We start from the raw sequence: 19276 nt of genomic DNA, 5'->3' as shown, positions 1-19276 counted from the left end.
CTGGTTTAGTGGGCTGAGGCTCCTTCCAGCGCACGCTACTGGTTCGTCGACGACTGGGTCGCCGCTGCCGTCGTGTCGGGCGAGAGTTTCTGTGTGGGCCGGTGGGCTCAGGCAGTCAGGCTACTTCTTATTAGGCTTTAAAGTGCGCAAAATAAAGCCCATAGAGTGCATCCCTTTTAGCCATTTTTCAGTATGATATTGGGCCTGCAGGTGCACACAGAAACGGAAAAGGAAGAATTTTTTTTTCTTGCTGTGCAAGCGTGTCAAGATTTGTGAAAGTCTTTTTTTTTTGCAAATAAGATTTTTTTTGGAAAAGTTTGCAGGAGCACTGCACTGTCATTCATTTAAGAAGAAGAGCAAGCAAGTCTTACAAGATCTTCTGTTTCTTTGTGAAAGTTGAACAATGTCATTTGCTCTCTGTTGTTATTTTCACTGCCAGTGCCAGGCACGCAGTTAGAGGTGCAGTTGCCAGTTGGGTGTGTGGACAGGCTTCTGAACTTTTGCATCCTTTCACTAGCAGCGACAGGGCCCACGTTTACAGTACTGACAGGATTTACATCTCAACGCGCAATTTCCTTTAAGCAATCAACCAACCGTGTGGCGCACCGAGGTAATTATTGTGAGGAGATAGGAGGTTGCCATCGACCGACGACTATACGTACGTACCTGTCGTCCCACTGTATGGCGACCGCGACCATGTATACACACACATACACGTCTACTGTTTGGCCACGAGCGCTCGCTAATCACTGAACCAAGCGTGGCCTTTGCCGGCCGCTCGCGTCGCGTCAGCATGCCCCCGGCCGGCCAGGCGGCCACCGCTGCTCGATCGAGCCGGGCACAGGCGCGCAGCATGGTTTTTTACCCCATTATTCAGCACCAAACCGTGCCCCCCCAGCATGATTAATTGATAAAATAACCATTTTTACAGTTGGTTTGTTGAGTTACAACCGTGACAAAAAAAAAAAAGCCCAAAACCTCTATGAACGACGACTGTAACTCGACAAAACTTTGCTAATGACGTGATCAGCGTGCGTTTGGCTGTTCCTATCTGCCAAAATATCTGCATGTCTCGGCTTTGTTTCTCTCAAATGGAAGCATGCGGCGTGCATGGACGACCCAGCCAGTGTAAAATTCTAAATTATGCGTAATTTTTGACCGGCCAGTGGTAGAGCGATACGTTTTCTTCTGGAACCCTCTCTGGGCACGTACAAGTGTACACCGCCCAGGAATGCTTCGAGCCCTTCCTGAAGCTAAGCGACACTGAATGAATGATTACGGAAACTACACGTAGTATAATGATGGCGTCGTGATGAGCAGGTTAGCTGCCGATCGATGGCGCGGGCCCGGGGAGAGATCCTTGGGAGGCAGGGCAGGCACATGACGATCCAGCCCGGCACCACAGCTCTGGTCAAACACTCAGAGCTGCTGCTGGATGCGCCTGCCTGTCCTAGCTGGTCATGGCACGTCCCGAAAGGGACCTGCTCAAACCTCTCCTCCATCAGATGCTTCGCGTTGCCCACATTTTACATATAAATCGCATTGCACAATCTAGCTAGCTAGCTCGTGCAGATTAAATGAAATCGTATTGCTTGTTGGATTTAAGCCTCTAACATTTAGATTTATTACTAAAAAGAGAGCATTAATTAATGGCCATTTTTACCAACAAATCAATAATAGCACTCCATCATGCATACCAGGAATAATGCATGGTGTGTATATACTTGTATATAAAGCGTACGTTCTACCAAACCTAATCAAACAGCCGTATACAAATGTACACGTTAGTTTGACCTTTCGCATGTGTCCTAAATCATACATTCTGCGGGCACACACCACGACACCGCGAACCAAATTCCTCGCCAAAAGAACATTTCAACCGGCACTATAAAGCACCCAAATTAGCCAGCCAATAGCCTGAACCTTCGCTACCACCCCAAGTTGCGCTTTTGTTTATTACGCCTCTCCAGTCTTTGACTTCCCTTCCCCTCTCTCTTCCTCCCTCCCTATCTCCGGCGGCCGGAAATCTAGTCAAATTCAGCTGCTTTTATCCCGGCTGATCAGCGGGAGAGAGGGGAGGACAAGTCTTGAGCTGAATTTCTCGGAGGTTCGGCTGGCATTTGCGAGATAGTGGTCAGGAACGGGCAGATGAGCTGCTTGCCGTGCTCCGGTTCGTCGGGGAAGGAGGCCAAGAGCTTGGACGCGCTCTCGCCGTCGCCCCGGCCTGCGGCGAAGTCGGCACCAGGTAAAATCCGGCTCCCAAGCTGTGCGCTTGTCCGATTTGGCGGAAACTGCAAAAGTTATCGTCTTTTGTGAACCCGCTTATTGCTTTGCTTTGTTCTATCGGCTACAGATGTTTGCTACTTGCTGTGATTAATTGATCGATTCATTCATTGCTCTAGGCGTATGTTGGTGTAGGATAAATGCTGGATTTTTTTTGTGGGGAATAAAGTCTGGAATTTTAGTGTCTCTTGTCTGACAGAAGACGCAACTGGCGCTGTTGATTCATTGAAGTAAACATGGAATTAAGTGTCTTGTAATAGTTGCTTCTCGGGGTATGATTTATTAGCTTAGCAGTGAGGATCACTGCATTAGTTTTGATTCCTATGGATAGATTTTGCTGGCGGATAGAATTGTTGGTTAACTGATCATTATTCGTTAGTGGTGAAGGGGACACAAAACTACTCCTTGGTGTAAAACTGCATTTGACTTTTCACTAGAGGTGGGTGGAAGGGAAGAAAATCTCTGAGGTGAAGTATTCGAGAGAGAGAGAAAACTGAGGTGAAGGGTGCTATTACAATAATTTCATTTACAGACTCTGTCTTAAGCAACCAAACAACAATTGTTTCATGTGTTCTATAGCCGTGTTGTCTGACTGATTCCTAGTTGTGTCAATTTGCTTGCTTTGAGTTTGCTTGAAGTGTGGTTCACTCTATGTGTGGTTGTTGGAATGAAGGGGGAGTTCAACACACGTATGGCAGTTTAGTTCTTAGTTGCTGAACCTGCAATTCTGATCCTTGATTTGAAGGCAAGCTATTGTTCATTTGTCTGTTCTGTGGCTGCTGCATTTTCTTACGCATCTGCAGCCGAAGGTGTCTTTTAACATTAAATAACCACTGATAAAATTGATGGACAAGCTGTTTAATGATGAGAGTCCTTGACGGTCCACTTGGGTTAATTTTGTCTCAGTTGCATTGAAATGCAGAACTAATGGAAGTGCTAGTCAAATTCCTCATTAAGTGATTATATTGTTTGATTCTTTTTTTATTTTACATGTCCATCTGGAATTCATTTTATAAGTCAAAGCATAAGAATTTCCTTGTCAAGTGACTAATGTGTTAGCAACCTATACTATTGCCTGTAAGGCACGCCTAGGACGGCATGCGCTGCCCATTGCGTGCCTACCTGTGTGAATCACACATGCCACCAACCATACTTCCCTCTTGATCCTGTTTCTATAAATCAATGAGGTGGATTGTATCGGCTGGTGGCCTATAATGTAACCTGTGCTATCTCCAGGAATACAATCTAATCATGCATGAATTCATCCGCTTTCATAATGAAATGTATGTTGATACGAGAGTCCTATTTTATGGGATACACCTAATCCTGAAGGATATGCCTCGATTGCCTGATATTTCCTTGTCAAGTGGAAGTATTTAGCAAGTAATGCCAGGTAGGATACTTGGAAAATTTTAGGAGTGTTAATACCACGCTGAATCTGTGGTTGCAACAGTAGAGTAGCACCATGCCTTCTCCACCAACTTCACTGTACAGAGTGTTAATACCACACTGAATCTGTGGGTGCAACAGTGAGTAACCAATAACAGATTGAATGTTCCGATAGGTCTGGAAATCTCTCAAGTAGCATCCTGGACCCATTTCTTTATCCCTGGTTTTCTGTATGTCTGAGTTGTGTGGTTTATCTATATTGATGAAGCATATGCATTATTAATGAGGATTTATATGCTAACTTATATCTTTCTGATGGATCAGTTCGATCAAAATCACGTGCTTCGGGCTCTAGGAAGGAAGATTCTGTACCTGTTCGCAGAGGAGGAAACACTGCACATGGCCCCACACAGATTTTCACTTTCCGTGAGTTGGCCATTGCTACCAAGAATTTCAGGAAAGATTGCCTGTTGGGAGAAGGTGGCTTTGGTCGTGTGTATAAAGGACGCATGGAAAATGGACAGGTTTGCTAACATTTGCTAATTTTGGATATAAGTCTCATTAAGAAGAAAAGGGAGAGCTCGCCTGATTGTTCTAACTGGTTGAGTGACTGAGACCTTCATTTTCATCTCAATTTTGCCCATGTCATCTGGCAGGTTATTGCTGTGAAGCAACTTGATAGAAACGGCTTTCAAGGAAACCGTGAATTTCTTGTGGAGGTTCTCATGCTAAGTCTCTTGCACCATCCTAATCTGGTCAGATTAATTGGATATTGCGCAGATGGTGACCAGCGCCTCCTAGTTTACGAATATATGGTGTTAGGATCACTAGAAGATCATTTGTATGGTAAGCATTGCGCTACATTATGGCAGTTGTTAAATATATACTGAGTTGATGATTTCCCTAGGGGTCCAAAATAACAATATTTTTCTTGGCTTGGCTTTAGTCTAAATTTTTTCTAACACGCTACATTCCAATGAGAAAGGTCCTAGCTATTCTCCACCATTAGTTTTTTTTTTTACCGCTGACACAATCAATAACATTTTCTAGATATTCTCATCTATATTTCTTCTTTTAAAACTCATGGCATCACTTTCTTGCTAGATTGTCCACCAGACAAGGAACCTCTTGACTGGAATACAAGGATGAAAATTGCTGCCGGTGCAGCGAGAGGTCTGGAGTATCTTCATGATAAGGCAAATCCACCTGTCATATACAGAGATTTCAAATCATCAAATATTCTTCTGGGTGAAGACTACTACCCTAAGCTATCTGATTTTGGACTTGCAAAACTTGGTCCAGTTGGTGACAAAACTCACGTATCAACACGAGTTATGGGAACATATGGATATTGTGCTCCTGAATATGCCATGACAGGACAGTTGACAGTAAAATCTGATGTTTACAGCTTCGGTGTTGTATTCCTTGAACTTATTACAGGCCGCAAAGCAATCGATCACACCCAGCCTTCAGGGGAGCAAAATCTTGTTGCATGGGTAGGTTCAACTGCACCAAGTTATTCCATTCATTCGGTTGAGGGAGGCAAATAACCTGTCATTTCTTTGTACGTGCCAACTGCCAAGTCACTGATCTCCATTAAATTTGCAGGCACGTCCACTTTTCAGAGACCGAAGGAAGTTCTGCCAACTTGCTGATCCATTGCTGCAAGGCCATTACCCAAAAAGGGGATTGTACCAGGCTTTAGCTGTTGCGGCCATGTGTTTGCAGGAGCAAGCAGCATCCAGGCCTCTCATAGGAGATGTTGTCACTGCACTATCTTATCTAGCTTCACATCCTTATGATCCAAATGCACCTACCACAAAGGATTCTAGGACCTGCCCATCCACACCAAGGGCAAAAACACACCGACGAACAACCAGTGTTCCTGATGCTCAGCATGCTGCTGAGTCACTTATGTTGAACTTCCCAGACTTGAGGAAGGACACTACCAGAGGAGGGGAATTCGAGCAGGATCATACTGAAGGTTCTGGCAGCAGTAGTAGCTCTGGAAGGAATGATGGCCTGGATGTTCCACAACTTCTGGCCGTTCCTAATGGGAAAGCTTACAGTGAAGCTGATAGCATTCAGAAGTCCACTGTTAAGGTTGGTGGCCGTGAGAAATAGAATGCAGAGCCAGGCAAATTTTGCAGGCAGCTTTGATGGTACATGTGATGGATGGATTATACCATGCTTTCCATGTTTACTATCAATTTTGCCATGAATCTCCATTGCTTGGCAAGAGTCTTTTTCGACAGGACTATTGTTGAGAGTTGCCACAGGCTTGTTTTTGCAGACCCGGATAGCCACATACTCCATGGTTGGCTTTTAGTTGCCTCCATGAACCACTTCTAAAGTTCTTCCAGGTTTTACATGAAGACTCGGGCTGATGCAAGGAAGAACCATCCCGTTGCTGAGAGTCAGACTTCAGAGTACGCATTTTGGTCAGACTCAGCTACATTCCTATTGTCAAAGCTCCGCACTGTGATGGATCCTGCAGTATGCATCATTCAACAATGGGAGTGAATTTTCTTGTTTTATTTTTTGTAGAAACCACGCTTTGTGTGACATTGTACTGCAGAGTGGCAGCCCGGATTGTGTGTCTGTACATGTAAATGGGTTGTATTTGTAAGTAGAGCTATTTTTTCGTTTGTCGGTGATGATGTGATGAGTGATTTGCAGACGACATGTCATACATAGTTCTGTACAGAAAAGGCTGTTTGATTTTTGTTGCTTGCTATGTAACAACTGAATGCTGCTTACTTGTGCCTGGATGCTGCTTCTCTTTGGTTATAACTGGAGCTGGATTGGAAGGGCATAAGGAGGAAGGTAGAAAAATACCAGAGGTTCTTCTGTTTGGACTGTAAATAACAAGAACGAAACGAACGGGAAGGAGCCCGGTCTCCGAAAGGGCAAAGGACGAGGATGGACGAGGCCGTCATGGTCAGCGCCAACGCCGCGCGCCCTCGCCGCGCCGGCGTCTCAGGAAGCCTGTGAGCGGCGGCGGCAGCGTGCGAGGGGTCTCCAAGCATGCGGCTAGGACGCGTGGACTTGGAGAGGATCTCAGGGGACGCGTAGCGGCGGCTAGCCGGGCCAACGGAGATCGCCGGCGGCAGCGCGACCTCGCCCGGATGTGCCATGTCGCCGGTGCGGATATTTTTCAAAATGCAAAACCCCTAAACTATCGAGGGTCTACCACAGTACGAAACCGGGTATTTTACCCCTAAACTTTCCAAAACTATTCAAATAATCCCCAAAGTGATTTTAGAGATGGTTTTGCCACCGTGGTCGTTGATGTGGGCGATGACGTGGCAATGGCCCACGTGTCAGCCGCACCGTCCCTCTTTCTCCCTCTCTCCCCCCACAACAGCATTCTCTCTCCCCCTTTTCCTATTACTTTCTCCCTCTCTTCCCCGTTGATCCTCGGCCCCATGCCCCCACCCTTCTCCTCGAGCGGGACGGACCTGCGGCGCCGGCGTCGGCGAGCACGGAGTCGTAGGCGATGAGGTGGGCCTTGAGGCGCTTGAGCTCCAGACCCGGCGTGTGCGTGGCGCGCGCGGCGGCAATCCAGGATGCGTCCTCCTATAGGAAGATGGTACAGCTGCTCTGCCGTCCACTCTATCCGCTAATTCTGTCCTATGCAGATACACAGTGATGCTCGTGGTGCTGTGAGAGGCTCTGGCTCACTCGAGCCCATGCACTTCGGCGGTGGCGAGGCACGCGGCAGCAGGGCTCGCGGCCGCAATAGGTTGAGCGCTACACCAGTCAAGCTTGCAGTCGAACTCACTGCCGTGGCAGGGCAAGGGTTGCGCCGGCCAAGCCCGCACCGAGGTTTCAGCTGCCATCGGTGGCGTGCCCGTCCGCGATACGCCATGGATTTTCTCGATGTGAACTCCCCGTAGCCGTCGATTCAAAGCATTGAGTTGAGCACGAGCTTCCCAGAAGCAGCTGGGGTTGTTGAGCCTGATGACCATGACGGTCCAGGAGACCGCGTCCTACTCGGGCATTTCGGCGAACATGGCGCGGGCGTCAACAAGGGAGCCGGACCTCCCCGCGCCACGCAAGTCAGAACAAGGCCCTACGCCGATCCAGATCACGGCGGAGCAGATCCTCCGTGGGCCCCAGAACGGCATCATCATTAGATACACCCGTCCAAGCAGAAGATCACAGACTCCCACGAGCTCTCTAGCAGCGGGCGGGTCCATGGCCGCCGGAGGCCCCTCTGCATCGTTGCGGCACTAACCGACGTCCGCATTGCCCCCTGCGGCCCATGTTGTTCGCGTTGCCGGATGAGACGACGAGGATCAGGGGCTCGGAGGCCGACGTGTTGGAGACGACGTCTGGCGCGTGGAGCTCATCGGGCAAGCTTAGCTGCATTGAGGGCGGCAATGTCTTCCCTGGAACAACCGAGCAAGAGCAGGGGAAGAAGGGAGAAGCCCCTTACCTGTTGACTTACAGGTGGGGCCCACATGCCAGCCGGTCCACCTCAGCGTCTTGTCAGCTCAGCGCGCCAGCGTGGCAAAACCCCCCTGCAGTACCACCTTAGGGGTTATTTAAATGGTTTTAGGGTTAAACATTAGGGGTTATTTAAATGGTTTTACAAAGATAAAAGGGTTAAACATCTGATTTTATTGTTGAGGGGGTAATGTAATGGACATTCAGTATGTTGGGGTTACGTAGATTTTTTCCATCGCGATTAACAGACGCGATCCAAATATATGCAAAAAAAAGCCCTCTAGTTAGGATCTGAAATATTGTATAAAGCTCCTGGTTTGGATCGTTCCCTGCTCCGGTCCATTCGCCGGCGGCCGCTACCGCCGCCGTCCATGCCACCTGCGCCCCAGCCGGGAGCGAAACGCCCCATCCCGTCCAAGCCCCAAAACTAGCTCTATGTTTCCCCAATTCCCACAGCAACCGGGAGAGAAATCGGAGGCAGGCGTGGAGCCGCGATGCCTCCGCCGGCGGCATCCGCGGCGCGCGGGCCGGCGAGGACGGACAGGAGGTCCGCGGCAAGGTCTTGCAGGGAGGTTTGACAGTCGGCACCAGCTGTGGAGTGCCACATTAGGAAGGTCGATGTACTGAGCTTTTGCTGGCATTCTCTTGCAAATACACATACCATGTACGAATGGGATTACTCTTAACTTTATTGCAAGTTTACAGCGTGCATTTACAGAGCATTCTATCATCATCATCATCCAACAGGCAACAGAAGCGATGACCTATAACGCTATGAATCTATCTTGCTTATGTACATATCTACGGCCTACACATTTACAAGACATCAAGAGCATTGCTTGCATCCCAATCTGAACGAAATCCTCCAGCTGAACTACTTTGGTCTTCATCTTCCAGAGAAAAGCAAGGCTTTGCTTTTCGCTCTGAATTTGCATATTCTACGGAATGCTGTGGCTATCTAGAACTGCTCCAATCTGTCTGTACGCTAGGTTCAACAATGGAGATGTCGGCATTGTGCTTTGTCGTGATAATATTGTTGGTGAACTCCTTTCGGAATTGCTTAACGCTTTGAGCTGCAATGATTCTACAGGTGCTCCAGTCATCTGCTTGCATATCGACTCCCAGGTAGGTGAAATGGTCCTGAATGCTCAAGCTGAACATGGAGACCGACCTAACACCACAAATGAGGGGGCAGAATGTTACAAAAGAAGCTACTGAGAAACCACATTTGAGCTGCCATGAAGGTATGAGCCCTCAAACCTGCAGCAGTCTGGGTCTTCACCACTGTTGTCACAAATCTGCTCGGTTGTGTTGCCTTTAGAATCCTGGACCCATACCTGAAATTTCATAAACATGACGGTAATACTAATACATGTGCATAAAAGTAGTGTGCAAAAAGAGTTGTGTAAAGTTCACGTGCAAGGTATACCTCTCTTGGGAAGTGGTGATATGTCAACTGGGGAAGAAAGGAGAAATAAGGTGGCAAATGTGGCACGATATCATGTCCGTGTGTCACTCGAATGGTGTTGGGTACATATTTGGCAAAGCATGAGGCAAATGCAGCATTGCCAACACGAGGCTGCCCGAACGTCATGAGTTGCACACTGTCACTTCCCAGTTTCATCTGCGGAGAAATGTTTTGTTCAAACTTGGTTCCAGGATTACAATCCAAAAGTATTTAAGAGAGCACATCATGAAATTCTAAAGCCTTACAGCAAGATCGAGTGCACAAAAAGAAGCCATGGCTCCTCCCATTGAGTGGCCTGTCACTATGACATTGATATCCCCATATGATTTTCTTGCCTTGTGAACAGCACTTGTGATAGCTAGACGCAAAATTGTATTATTATAGGAGGAGAAAAATCCTCTGTGCACCTTTAACCAGAGTAGTACAATCAAATGAATACTCAAACCTCTTGTTTTTTCCAAAAAAAGAAAAGAAAAGAGAGATATTTTGTTGGCATTAACCTTTGCATTCGGCATGTTTGGATAGCTTAGATCAAGCTGCTTCCATATCAAGTCCTCGATCCAATTCTGTACACTGGTTGATCAAATCTAAAAGTAAATGACATTTAACTGAAAACAGTAGCCTGTAAATCAGAATTAGTCTAACTGAGAACAATAGAGGCAAATGCAGCTAGATCACCTGTTCTCTTGAGTTCCTCTGATTGCAACGACAATTGAATTTAGATTATGAGCTACACCAACAAACGCCTGTCACATTATTCAGCCAAAGAATGGTAGGTAAAGGGAAGGATATCATGAAAAGATTGCTGGGTATGATAGCAACGAGCCATACGATGTCACAGAAATTCATGATAACTGAATTCAAACTGTGGTGAGAAAGGAACCTGCAAGCAGTTCTCCACGTCAACAATTAGAGATCTCATCTCAAAGCCCTATTTCAGAAATCAGAAGTTGGAAACCATATCAAACTAGAAACTAATTTATCCTGGCCAATGGCCATTTCAGAGAGCAACTTTGTGCTTTAGAAAGGGGGAAATGGTTCAATATTGAGCAATTTCTTACTTGAGTCAAGTCATTGCATCTCGAGCATGTCCATGTATAAAGAGCAGTTAAGTCTGACATATACACCTAGAGATAATACATCGCCATCAGCTTAAGTTTAGTTTGACATAAAAGCAGGAAACGGTAGGAAACTGTTGATATTCAGTTCAAAACAAAGGTCGTGATAAAAAAAAAGGGGAAAGTTTTAAGTTACCGCTGAAGCATATTCCACAATAGTCTTTGCAAGAGTGTGATTGTAGACAAAACTCTGGTCACTCTTCTTGACAGGTAGCTCTGTGATAAAAGACAAAACAAAATTGTAGGCTCATTCTGGTGTTCAACAATGTTGTAGTTCATGAACCCATATACTTCTATAGTCCCCGATCTTCTTTGTTTTGGAGGGCCACCAATCATAGCTTCCTTTCCAGCAACTACATTCCACTATATCAACAATAAGGTTGTACTAGGAAATAACAACTGTCAGGCACTATGTACCTACTTTCCCTCTCTTCTCCACAAAATTAAAACTTTTTTTTCTTTCCAGATGTTTGTACAAGCTTCCATATGCATCCCCCAATCATAGCACTATAGCAGTCAGTAAGTGCAGTAAATTGGCCCAGTTGCTGGCATGTCCCCACTACCGGACAGGCAGAACAGGGCGATTGCATCAGTTAGCTGGTAGGTGTCCCTTGTCTCTACACAAAGTTACACCATTTCAGATGTTTGCGAATGCATTGACACGCTGAATCCATTCACTGGAAACGGTAAAAGAGTACAGGGAATATCTTGCTTGTCGTTGTTCAAGCTAACTCAATAGTGGAACCCAGCAAGCACGAAAACTGTAAACTGACCACGGGAGAATCACATGGAACTACCTCTTCCGTGAGAAGCAACAGAGAGCAAGAGTATGATGAGAGCCACCACGCCGGTGCACCTCCTCCCCATGAACCTGCAGCCACATCCAGACTGAATCTCAATCAAACGGAGCATAAACCCAAACTGAATTCCAGTCCATGGATACACACGACGAGAAAACGAACAAAGCAGGTAAATTGGTGGAGCATTGACAAGCTAGGAGCTCCAAAATGCAGGGAGAAAGAGCAGTAGCAGGAAGCAGTTCCAAAATCAAACGCATAAACGGAAAGACAAAAGATTAGAGGGGAGAAGAAGCTTGAGGGCGAAGGATTTGACCTTCCAGGGAGCTCTAAACGCGAGGAGAGGGAGGGATTGGGCGAACGAAATGGGAGAGACTGGAAGATCCAGGAAACGTACGGCTGGTGCGCGGCAAGGAAGAAGAGTGGGCGCCTCCCTCTCCCTCGCCTCGCCTGCGGCCTGGCGGTCGCTTTCAGGGCGCTGTGTTTGGAGGGAGAACCGGAGGGGGAGGAGAGAATATGCTATGCCCGGCGGCTCCTTCTCCGGGCTCCGGGTTGGTTCGTTGGTTGTGCTGTTCTTGCCAAACTGTGAAGACGGTCGGACAGGGCCTGGCCCTCAGTCTTCAGAATTCCGAAAAAGACGTCCTTTTGTCGCCGATTTTGTTGGATTAGTTAAAAGAGGATTAGTAGTATCACGCTGAGGAATCTCGCTGCGGTTCCAGCATCTCAGTTTGCTCCGCACCCGCACCGGCATCAGCGGATAAAGATGCCGATGGGATCGATAAGGAAATTTCGCTGAGAACCAAGGATACGGATTTCGTTTTCGTGTGGATAATAACGAGAACACGCATTTGTGAGTCAGAGCTCTGCGCCTCCGAGGCGCGCTAGGATGTAGGGACGGTGGGAAAAGTCGTCGGTGCCGGGCGAGGCGCTGTCCGCGCAGGTGGACGTCCCTCGCAGGTCCACCGGAAGCTGGGCCAGTGCACGTGGCGGCGCATCGCCGTTTGGAGTCGTCGGCTTCGAATGCAGCGCCGCGAGGGGGAACCCAGAAATTTAATCGGAGACGATTCCGGATCTGCTAATGGCGATGAGAGTTTACTGCAAGAATTCGCCATCCCTGCGACCCCGCACCACATCGATCGATCGGCTCACCAGCCTCCGAAGGCCCCACTGCCAGCATCACGCACGCACGACGAGCATACATGGCCGAATAGGCCCGGCCCAACGATCGACCCGAACCGCGGCCCACGTCGTACCCTTGCTTGGGCCACATGTGCAGCAGTGGCATCTCGTTCGTCGTCCCAAAGGCTGCTCATTCAAACGCTAGAACAGTGAAGAACCTCCATGGCGCACCTAGAGAAACGTTTAGTGAAATGCGGATAAAAGCGAAATGTCTCCAAGCTTATTCGGATCCATGCGGCTTGTATTACGTACTGCAAAGACAGACACAGCGGCAGCGTGACCACGCATGCAGAACAGCCTCGCCGACATGCACCGCAACTTAAAGCTGGGCCACGAAATCAAACCTGCGCTAATAGTAAGCAACAGCGCTGCAGGTAGCCCTCGCACCGCGACGACGATGCATCCATCGCGTGCTTGCAGTTGCTGCAGTCCCCCGGCCGAAGCCGAGAACGCATGACGCCCGCATGCATGCATGCATGGCGCCGGGCGCGCAAGTGCTGGTGGGATCTGTCGCCTTGCCCAACGGAAACCGCAAACCGCCAGCCCAGCTAGCGCCGTCACAGCCCAGGCCATCTCCATGGCTGCACGCGACGCGACGACGACGTCTGCAGCTAGCTGATGGTGACCGACGACGGATTTTTCGTCCTTGCGTACGTGCACCGAAGGAGAGGCCATGGACGCTGCCGTTTCCCTTACCTGGCGCGCGATTTTTCATGGTCTGCTGGCTGTACGATTTGCAGTGTCCCGGTAAGCAATGCAAGCGGTGCCATATACATATCGTGTCACCGTTGATGTGTAAAGCAGTGTATTTTAATTAGCAATAATAACGGAGAGCAGTTTGTTTGTCTGGGATGGAAAGTATCTTTATTAGGACACAACCAAGGTGGCAAGGTGCCTGCACTGCACAGTACTGGTATTCTGAAACAACAATCCGACGTGGATATGACACGAACTATAGTCATGCGTGATTGCATGTGCGTATGGCAATGCTTTGTTTCAGTGGGTGCAATACATGCTGCTGTATATGCATGAAACTAAAATGAATAAAAATGTTTAAATAAAATGATTGGGTGCATGGCATAACATTTCACCACCCACAATCGATGTAAAAAAAGTGTTACATTATATCATAAAATTTGCCGGTTGGTACTACTATAGTTTTACTGCGATGGTACTATACGACAATTGGCACCGCAAAATGCGCTTGAGGAAACAAACTATCATCACGCAAACTATTTTGTCGATTACGGCGCGCATGCACACGTCAGTTTGACAGCGGCATGGATATCTCGCCGCTATACCATGGCTATAAATAATGCCGGTGCCCAGCCGTTCCCCTTCATATGCCTCTTGTATGCATAGATGTCAATCACAAAACACCGATATCACGATGCTCCCCGAGTGAAATTCACCGTTCCGCACTTCGGCCTTTCTCGTGTGCGTCCTATCTCCCATTCTAATATAGCACCATTCCTCATTCGATGTTATATTTGATTATGGTTAAGATCTCTTATTTACATTTTTTACATTTTTTTATCAGAATAAGGTGGTGACTTCGTCAATCTCAAGATATGCCGACCATCCGGAAGTCTCCGTATAGGTAGGGTGTCTATGTGTCATAGCAGTGATTGTGTGCGTGTATGTGAGTGCCCATACTTATAGGCAATCTTACCCTGCGCAAAGTGCCACATGATATACACACACCATCCTCATGGTTTTGATTCCTATCACATTGGCATATATATATAGGACAAATCTCTCTTACGTGGCCACCCCTCTACCCGCCACTAGTGATCTAACAATACTGTCTCTCACGCAAATTAAAGCCTCATGTTTTTTTCGACGAATTAAAATCTCATATAAGAAGGGTCCAGAATGCAGTTGCATTTACGTGTCACTTGAGATATCCAACACCCAAAAGTCTATAACATCTTGAAGCTACATGGGTACGAGACGAAACAGCCCCACTAGCGAGACCCCAAGCACTGCACCCGATCCCCTGTAAGTACAGGCATTAGGGTCTAGAGATTTTCATGTGCACAAACAAAATCACACTTGACATATACACACATACCACACGCATTACACACCTACCATAATAGTAGAAAGTAAAACCATAACCCTCACCATTGCAAGAAACCACAAGAACATGAGCAGATAAGCCAACAAGTAGCATCGCTCCAAGCCCAAAACATCATAGCTTCATGATCATCTCATCCTCTGCATGCTCGTGGAGAGCCTGTGCTGGCCTCCAAGCCTATAGCTAGCTAATCCAGCGATCGTAGTAGTGCACTAGCTACGATGTAGTACTTAGATATAGTGTGTGTTAGTATAAGAGGAAGGAATTCTCGATGGATGACATATCCTCCATGGCTACGGGTAGGTACCGAAGGTGGGCGGCGGCGAGCGGTGGCGCGGACTCGAGCGACCCCACGACGTGGTACGCGTGGGCGCACCGCGGGCACCGTCTCTGGGCAGCCATGCCGGACGCCTTCTGGATCTACATGTACAAGGTCCACCGGTGCCCGCAGCTGAGCCGCCACGACTGGACGAGGTGCCCGTACGCGCACAACGGCGAGCGCGCCCGGCGCCGCAACCCGCGCCGCTTCCCCTACCTCGCCGTCACCTGCCCGGCGTTCCGCGAGTCGCAGCAGCAGCACCTGGCCCGGACGGGGGCCGCGGCGTCCTGCATGCACGGGCTCCAGTGCCGCTACGCGCACGGCGTGTTCGAGCTGTGGCTGCACCCGGCGCGCTTCCGCACCACCATGTGCCAGGGCGGCTTGGCGTGCCCGCGCCGGGTCTGCTTCTTCGCGCACTTCCCGGCGGAGCTCAGGGCCGAGAACGACCCCGTGCCGCTCGCCGGCCTCCCGCCGCTGCCGCCGCCCCGCGTCCCGCGTGCCGTGCTGGCCCCTGATGAGCCCCTCTCGTTCCCGCGCCGGGTGGACCTCGCTATGCAGGCCATGCTGGGCAAGATCCGCCTGTACGGCGGCAATGACGCCTCTTCGTCATCACCACGTGCTCCTGCTGTCGCCGTTGCCACGGCGACGTTGCCGCAGGACGGCCGCCGCATCTCGGAGGACGGCTCCGTTTACGGCGACTACCCGCATTTCGACCTCATCAGAGACATGGTTGATGATGAGCGAGAAAGCTAGGTAAGAAAGTGGTAACTACCGCACGAGAATCCGTGCATGCGTCCACACCAGCATCTACGTTTTAGCGTTTCTGGCTGATGCTAACACTTTACATGTCATCAGGGCCGTGCATGGTGTCCATGCGTGCGTTGGGATGGGTCGGCTCCGCGCCAGGTGGAGGTGCTGTGGACGCGAGCAAGATGGAGACGTCAGCAGAGACAGCAGCAAAGCCGCTTCAAAACATGTGTCAGATGTATATGTGATGGAGATCTCCATATGTCTCTGCAGTGCGGTGGGTGTGCATGTACTTTATAAACGAATTATTCGTAAATTGACTTCCTATGTAATTGTAATTGTAATTGTGTGGGCGTGTATGTACTTGACAAGTGAATGGTTTGTAAATTCACCAATATTACCATATTGAGTACAAATTCATATTTTCTGTTATATTCGTAAAAAAAATTTTCTGGGACTAAAATCAACGCCTAAGCCCGACCCATATTGGGTTTGCAAAATTAAACAAGCCAATTCAAATGCCCCCATCCACTATTTTTTATGAAAATAATTCATTTTAATGTTTCTGACCAGGCTCAGGATGGCCTAATTTTTTCGAACCAGCAAAATTAGTGTCAAAGCCTAGCTCTAAATAATGGCTAAATGTAGTGTTGGCTGTCGGGTGGGACCGGTCCGGGCCTCTTTTGCTCAGGTCTAGGTTGCAATTCTACTTGTATGTGCCATATACCATCTAAAAATGCTCCCCATATCATCACTTGTGCACCTGTTGTTCAGAATATAAATTTCCTTGTGCAGGTATTCGTATATACGTCGTGAAACTGCTCCCTATATCATCACTTGCGTATCGTTTTTCTTTTTTCAAGAATTTGCTTGTGCAGTTATTTTAATCGCTTTGTGTACCATGGAAGTAAAAATATGCATGTAAATATTAGATGCGTTAATGAGCTTCCATCCATATGATTTTTAACCGTTCGATTCTAAATTGTAACCAGTAACCACATATTTCTACGTGTAGCCCGTTCCAAAGATAATTTGGAGCGGGTAATCAACTCATCACAACGTGATTACGCACATGATCACATGGCCAGCCTGGGCACTAATCAAAGATCACAAGGGTCATCAAGCTAGGACCATCAAGCTACTAAGAAATTCTAGCTAGTCTCTATTCCCCGCGCAACGGCACGCGGACCGTGGGGACGAGCATGAGGTGGGAGAGGCGGCGGGTCGTGATCCCCAGCGCCTCCGTCATGTCCAGCTCGCCGGGCTCCATCCCGTCCGGCAGCTCCCAGTCGAAGTGGTACAAAAGGCAAGCGAGAGCAAGCTCCATGTTGGCCAACCCAAACCCTATACCCGGACACATCCGCCGCCCGCCGCCAAACGGGATGAACTCGAAGTCCGTCCCTTTGAAGTCGACGTCGCTGTTCTCGAACCGCTCCGGCATGAACTCCTCCGGCGCGTCCCAGTTGCTCGGGTCCCTGCCGATCGCCCACGCGTTCACGAGCACCATCGCTCCAGCCGGCACGTTGAAGCCGAGGACCTGGCACGGGATCCGGCACTCCCGTGGAATCAGCAGCGGCGCCGGAGGATGCAGCCGGAGCGCCTCCTTGATGACGAGTGGCAGGTAACGTAGCTCGCCGAGGTTGTCCTCCGTGACGACCTCCTGCCCGGCGAGGACGCGCCGGACTTCGTTTTGTGCCTTACGCATCACTCTCGGGTTCCTCATGAGCTCCGCCATGATCCACTGGAGCGTGGTCGCCGACGTCTCGCTGCTCCCGCCAAAGATATCCTGTAGCAATCAGCCAATCACAAAACGATAATACGCGACGTGCACAAAGATGCAACTTAATTTCTAATGAGGAGCTAGCAATCTTACGATGATGACGGCCTTGATGTTCTCGGTGGTGAGTGGTGGATCCAGCTCGTCCTCCCTCTGTATCCTCAAGAGCACGTCGAGCAAGTCCTCTTCATCAACGCCGGCGGCGGCTCTGTTGTCTTGGTGCTCCTGAATGATGGTGTCGATGAACGCCATCATCTCCTCTCGCTGGCTCCTCATCCGGCGCGGCGTCGTGCTGATGAGCATCGCCAGCCGCGAGGACGGGAAGAGATCCGGCAGGCTCTGCGCGGGCACGTTCTTCAGCCGCCGCTCCAGCAGCGTCAGGAACGCCTCCCTGTCCCTGAACCTGCTGCCGATGATGGCGCGCACCGACGCGTCGGCCACGTACGCCGACACCATCTCGCTGAGGTTCACCGGCGAGGCTAACTCAGAAGCCGACGCGGCGACGGAGCGGAGGAGGCGGCGGACCTCCTCCTCGCGCACGGCCCTGAACGACCGGACGCGGCGCGCGCAGAAGAGCTCCGTGGTGCAGATCCGGCGGAGCTGCCGCCACCCGTCGCCGTAGGGCGCGAAGACGATGCCGTAGCTGCCCTCGCCGAGCAGGACCCTGGCCGTCGGGCTGATGGGCCGCGTCGCGAAGGCGAGGTCGTTTGCCCGCATGATCTCGCGCGCCGCGTCGGCCGAGGACGCGACGAGGACCGGGAGCTCGCCGAGTCGGAGCAGCATGAGCGGGCCGAGGCGCCGCGCGAGGTCGCGCATGGCGCGGTGCGGGAGCGCGCCCGCGAGCGCGAGGTGGTGGATGTGGCCGATGACCGGCAGCGCCCATGGCGATGGCGGGAGCCGTAGCGCGCTGCCGTGCCCGCGCGCTGACCGGCGGAAGTAGAAGAGTGGGATGGCGACGAGCAGAGAGATCAAGAGGAGGTAGAGTGGGAGGTCGGCCATGGCGGCGATTTGCGTTTAGTTCTTGCAGGTCCGGTCTCTATCTATCCACCGAGAACAAACTTCCTGTTGGATGCAGGATGACAAGGCCGGTGGTGTCCTTGATTTTTCTTCGTTGGTGATGCTGCCGAGAAATTAACCAGCCAGAACCCTTTTCTATACCCAAAAACCACCACCCAATTGGGAGTTGTGTAGAGAAAAATAAAGAAAACAATGAACTGCATATATACTATGATACTGACATACTGTACTTGAAGTCAGGTCAATGGCGTGGTCTTGTCGATCTTTGCTGCGTCGACGGTCTCTGGATCACCGGACTAGAGAGCGGGTCTGTCGGGGCTCGGGACATTGTTTCGGTACAGATTTCTGACGACGTCGAGCCACTAGGACCCAATTGCAACCAGCGATCGGCTGTACCTGTACCGGCCGGCGTATCTCCAACTTGCTGCGCAATTTCTTGCAGCTACCATACCTCATCATCAGTGCTACGATTCCAACAAGCTCCAAGCTGCCACTACGTGCTACGCGACCATTCAGTGCCAGCGACTGCTGCTTAGTCCTGCTAATTGAGTTGTAACCCAAGTTATAACCCCACCAACCCATTCTCACAAGAAAATAAATATAACCTATCCTAAACCAAACCTCCACCATCACACACCACACCACCCCAA

The 19276-nt window shown here is 49.7% G+C and overlaps 3 protein-coding genes and 1 pseudogene across 3 annotated transcripts; 2 read left to right on the top strand and 2 right to left on the bottom strand.

Annotated features, from left to right (window-relative positions):
* The first annotated feature begins 1909 nt into the window (after positions 1-1909).
* LOC117844861 (probable serine/threonine-protein kinase PBL7) lies at positions 1910-6431 on the top strand. Its single transcript, XM_034725672.2, has 5 exons — positions 1910-2245; positions 3997-4196; positions 4329-4518; positions 4777-5168; positions 5281-6431. Exons 1-5 carry the CDS (start codon positions 2149-2151, stop codon positions 5794-5796), a joined length of 1395 nt encoding a protein of 464 aa, XP_034581563.1. The 5' UTR covers positions 1910-2148; the 3' UTR covers positions 5797-6431.
* A 2358-nt stretch (positions 6432-8789) lies between these two features.
* Positions 8790-12209, bottom strand: LOC117844862 (lipase-like; annotated as a pseudogene).
* A 2828-nt stretch (positions 12210-15037) lies between these two features.
* Positions 15038-15838, top strand: LOC117844500 (zinc finger CCCH domain-containing protein 10). The gene has a single exon (XM_034725195.1). It carries the CDS (start codon positions 15038-15040, stop codon positions 15836-15838), a length of 801 nt encoding a protein of 266 aa, XP_034581086.1.
* Positions 15839-16789: 951 nt separating this feature from the next.
* On the bottom strand, positions 16790-19132 carry LOC117843228 (desmethyl-deoxy-podophyllotoxin synthase). The gene is made up of 2 exons (XM_034723798.2): positions 17706-19132; positions 16790-17618 (listed from the first exon to the last, which is right to left on the bottom strand). Exons 1-2 carry the CDS (start codon positions 18606-18608, stop codon positions 16995-16997), a joined length of 1527 nt encoding a protein of 508 aa, XP_034579689.1. The 5' UTR covers positions 18609-19132; the 3' UTR covers positions 16790-16994.
* Positions 19133-19276: the final 144 nt, after the last annotated feature.

Source organism: Setaria viridis, chromosome 2, assembly GCF_005286985.2.
Source record: "Setaria viridis chromosome 2, Setaria_viridis_v4.0, whole genome shotgun sequence".
NCBI lineage: Eukaryota > Viridiplantae > Streptophyta > Magnoliopsida > Poales > Poaceae > Setaria > Setaria viridis.
The sequence above is the reverse complement of the archived record's forward strand: the minus strand, read 5'-3'. Positions and strand labels throughout refer to the sequence as shown.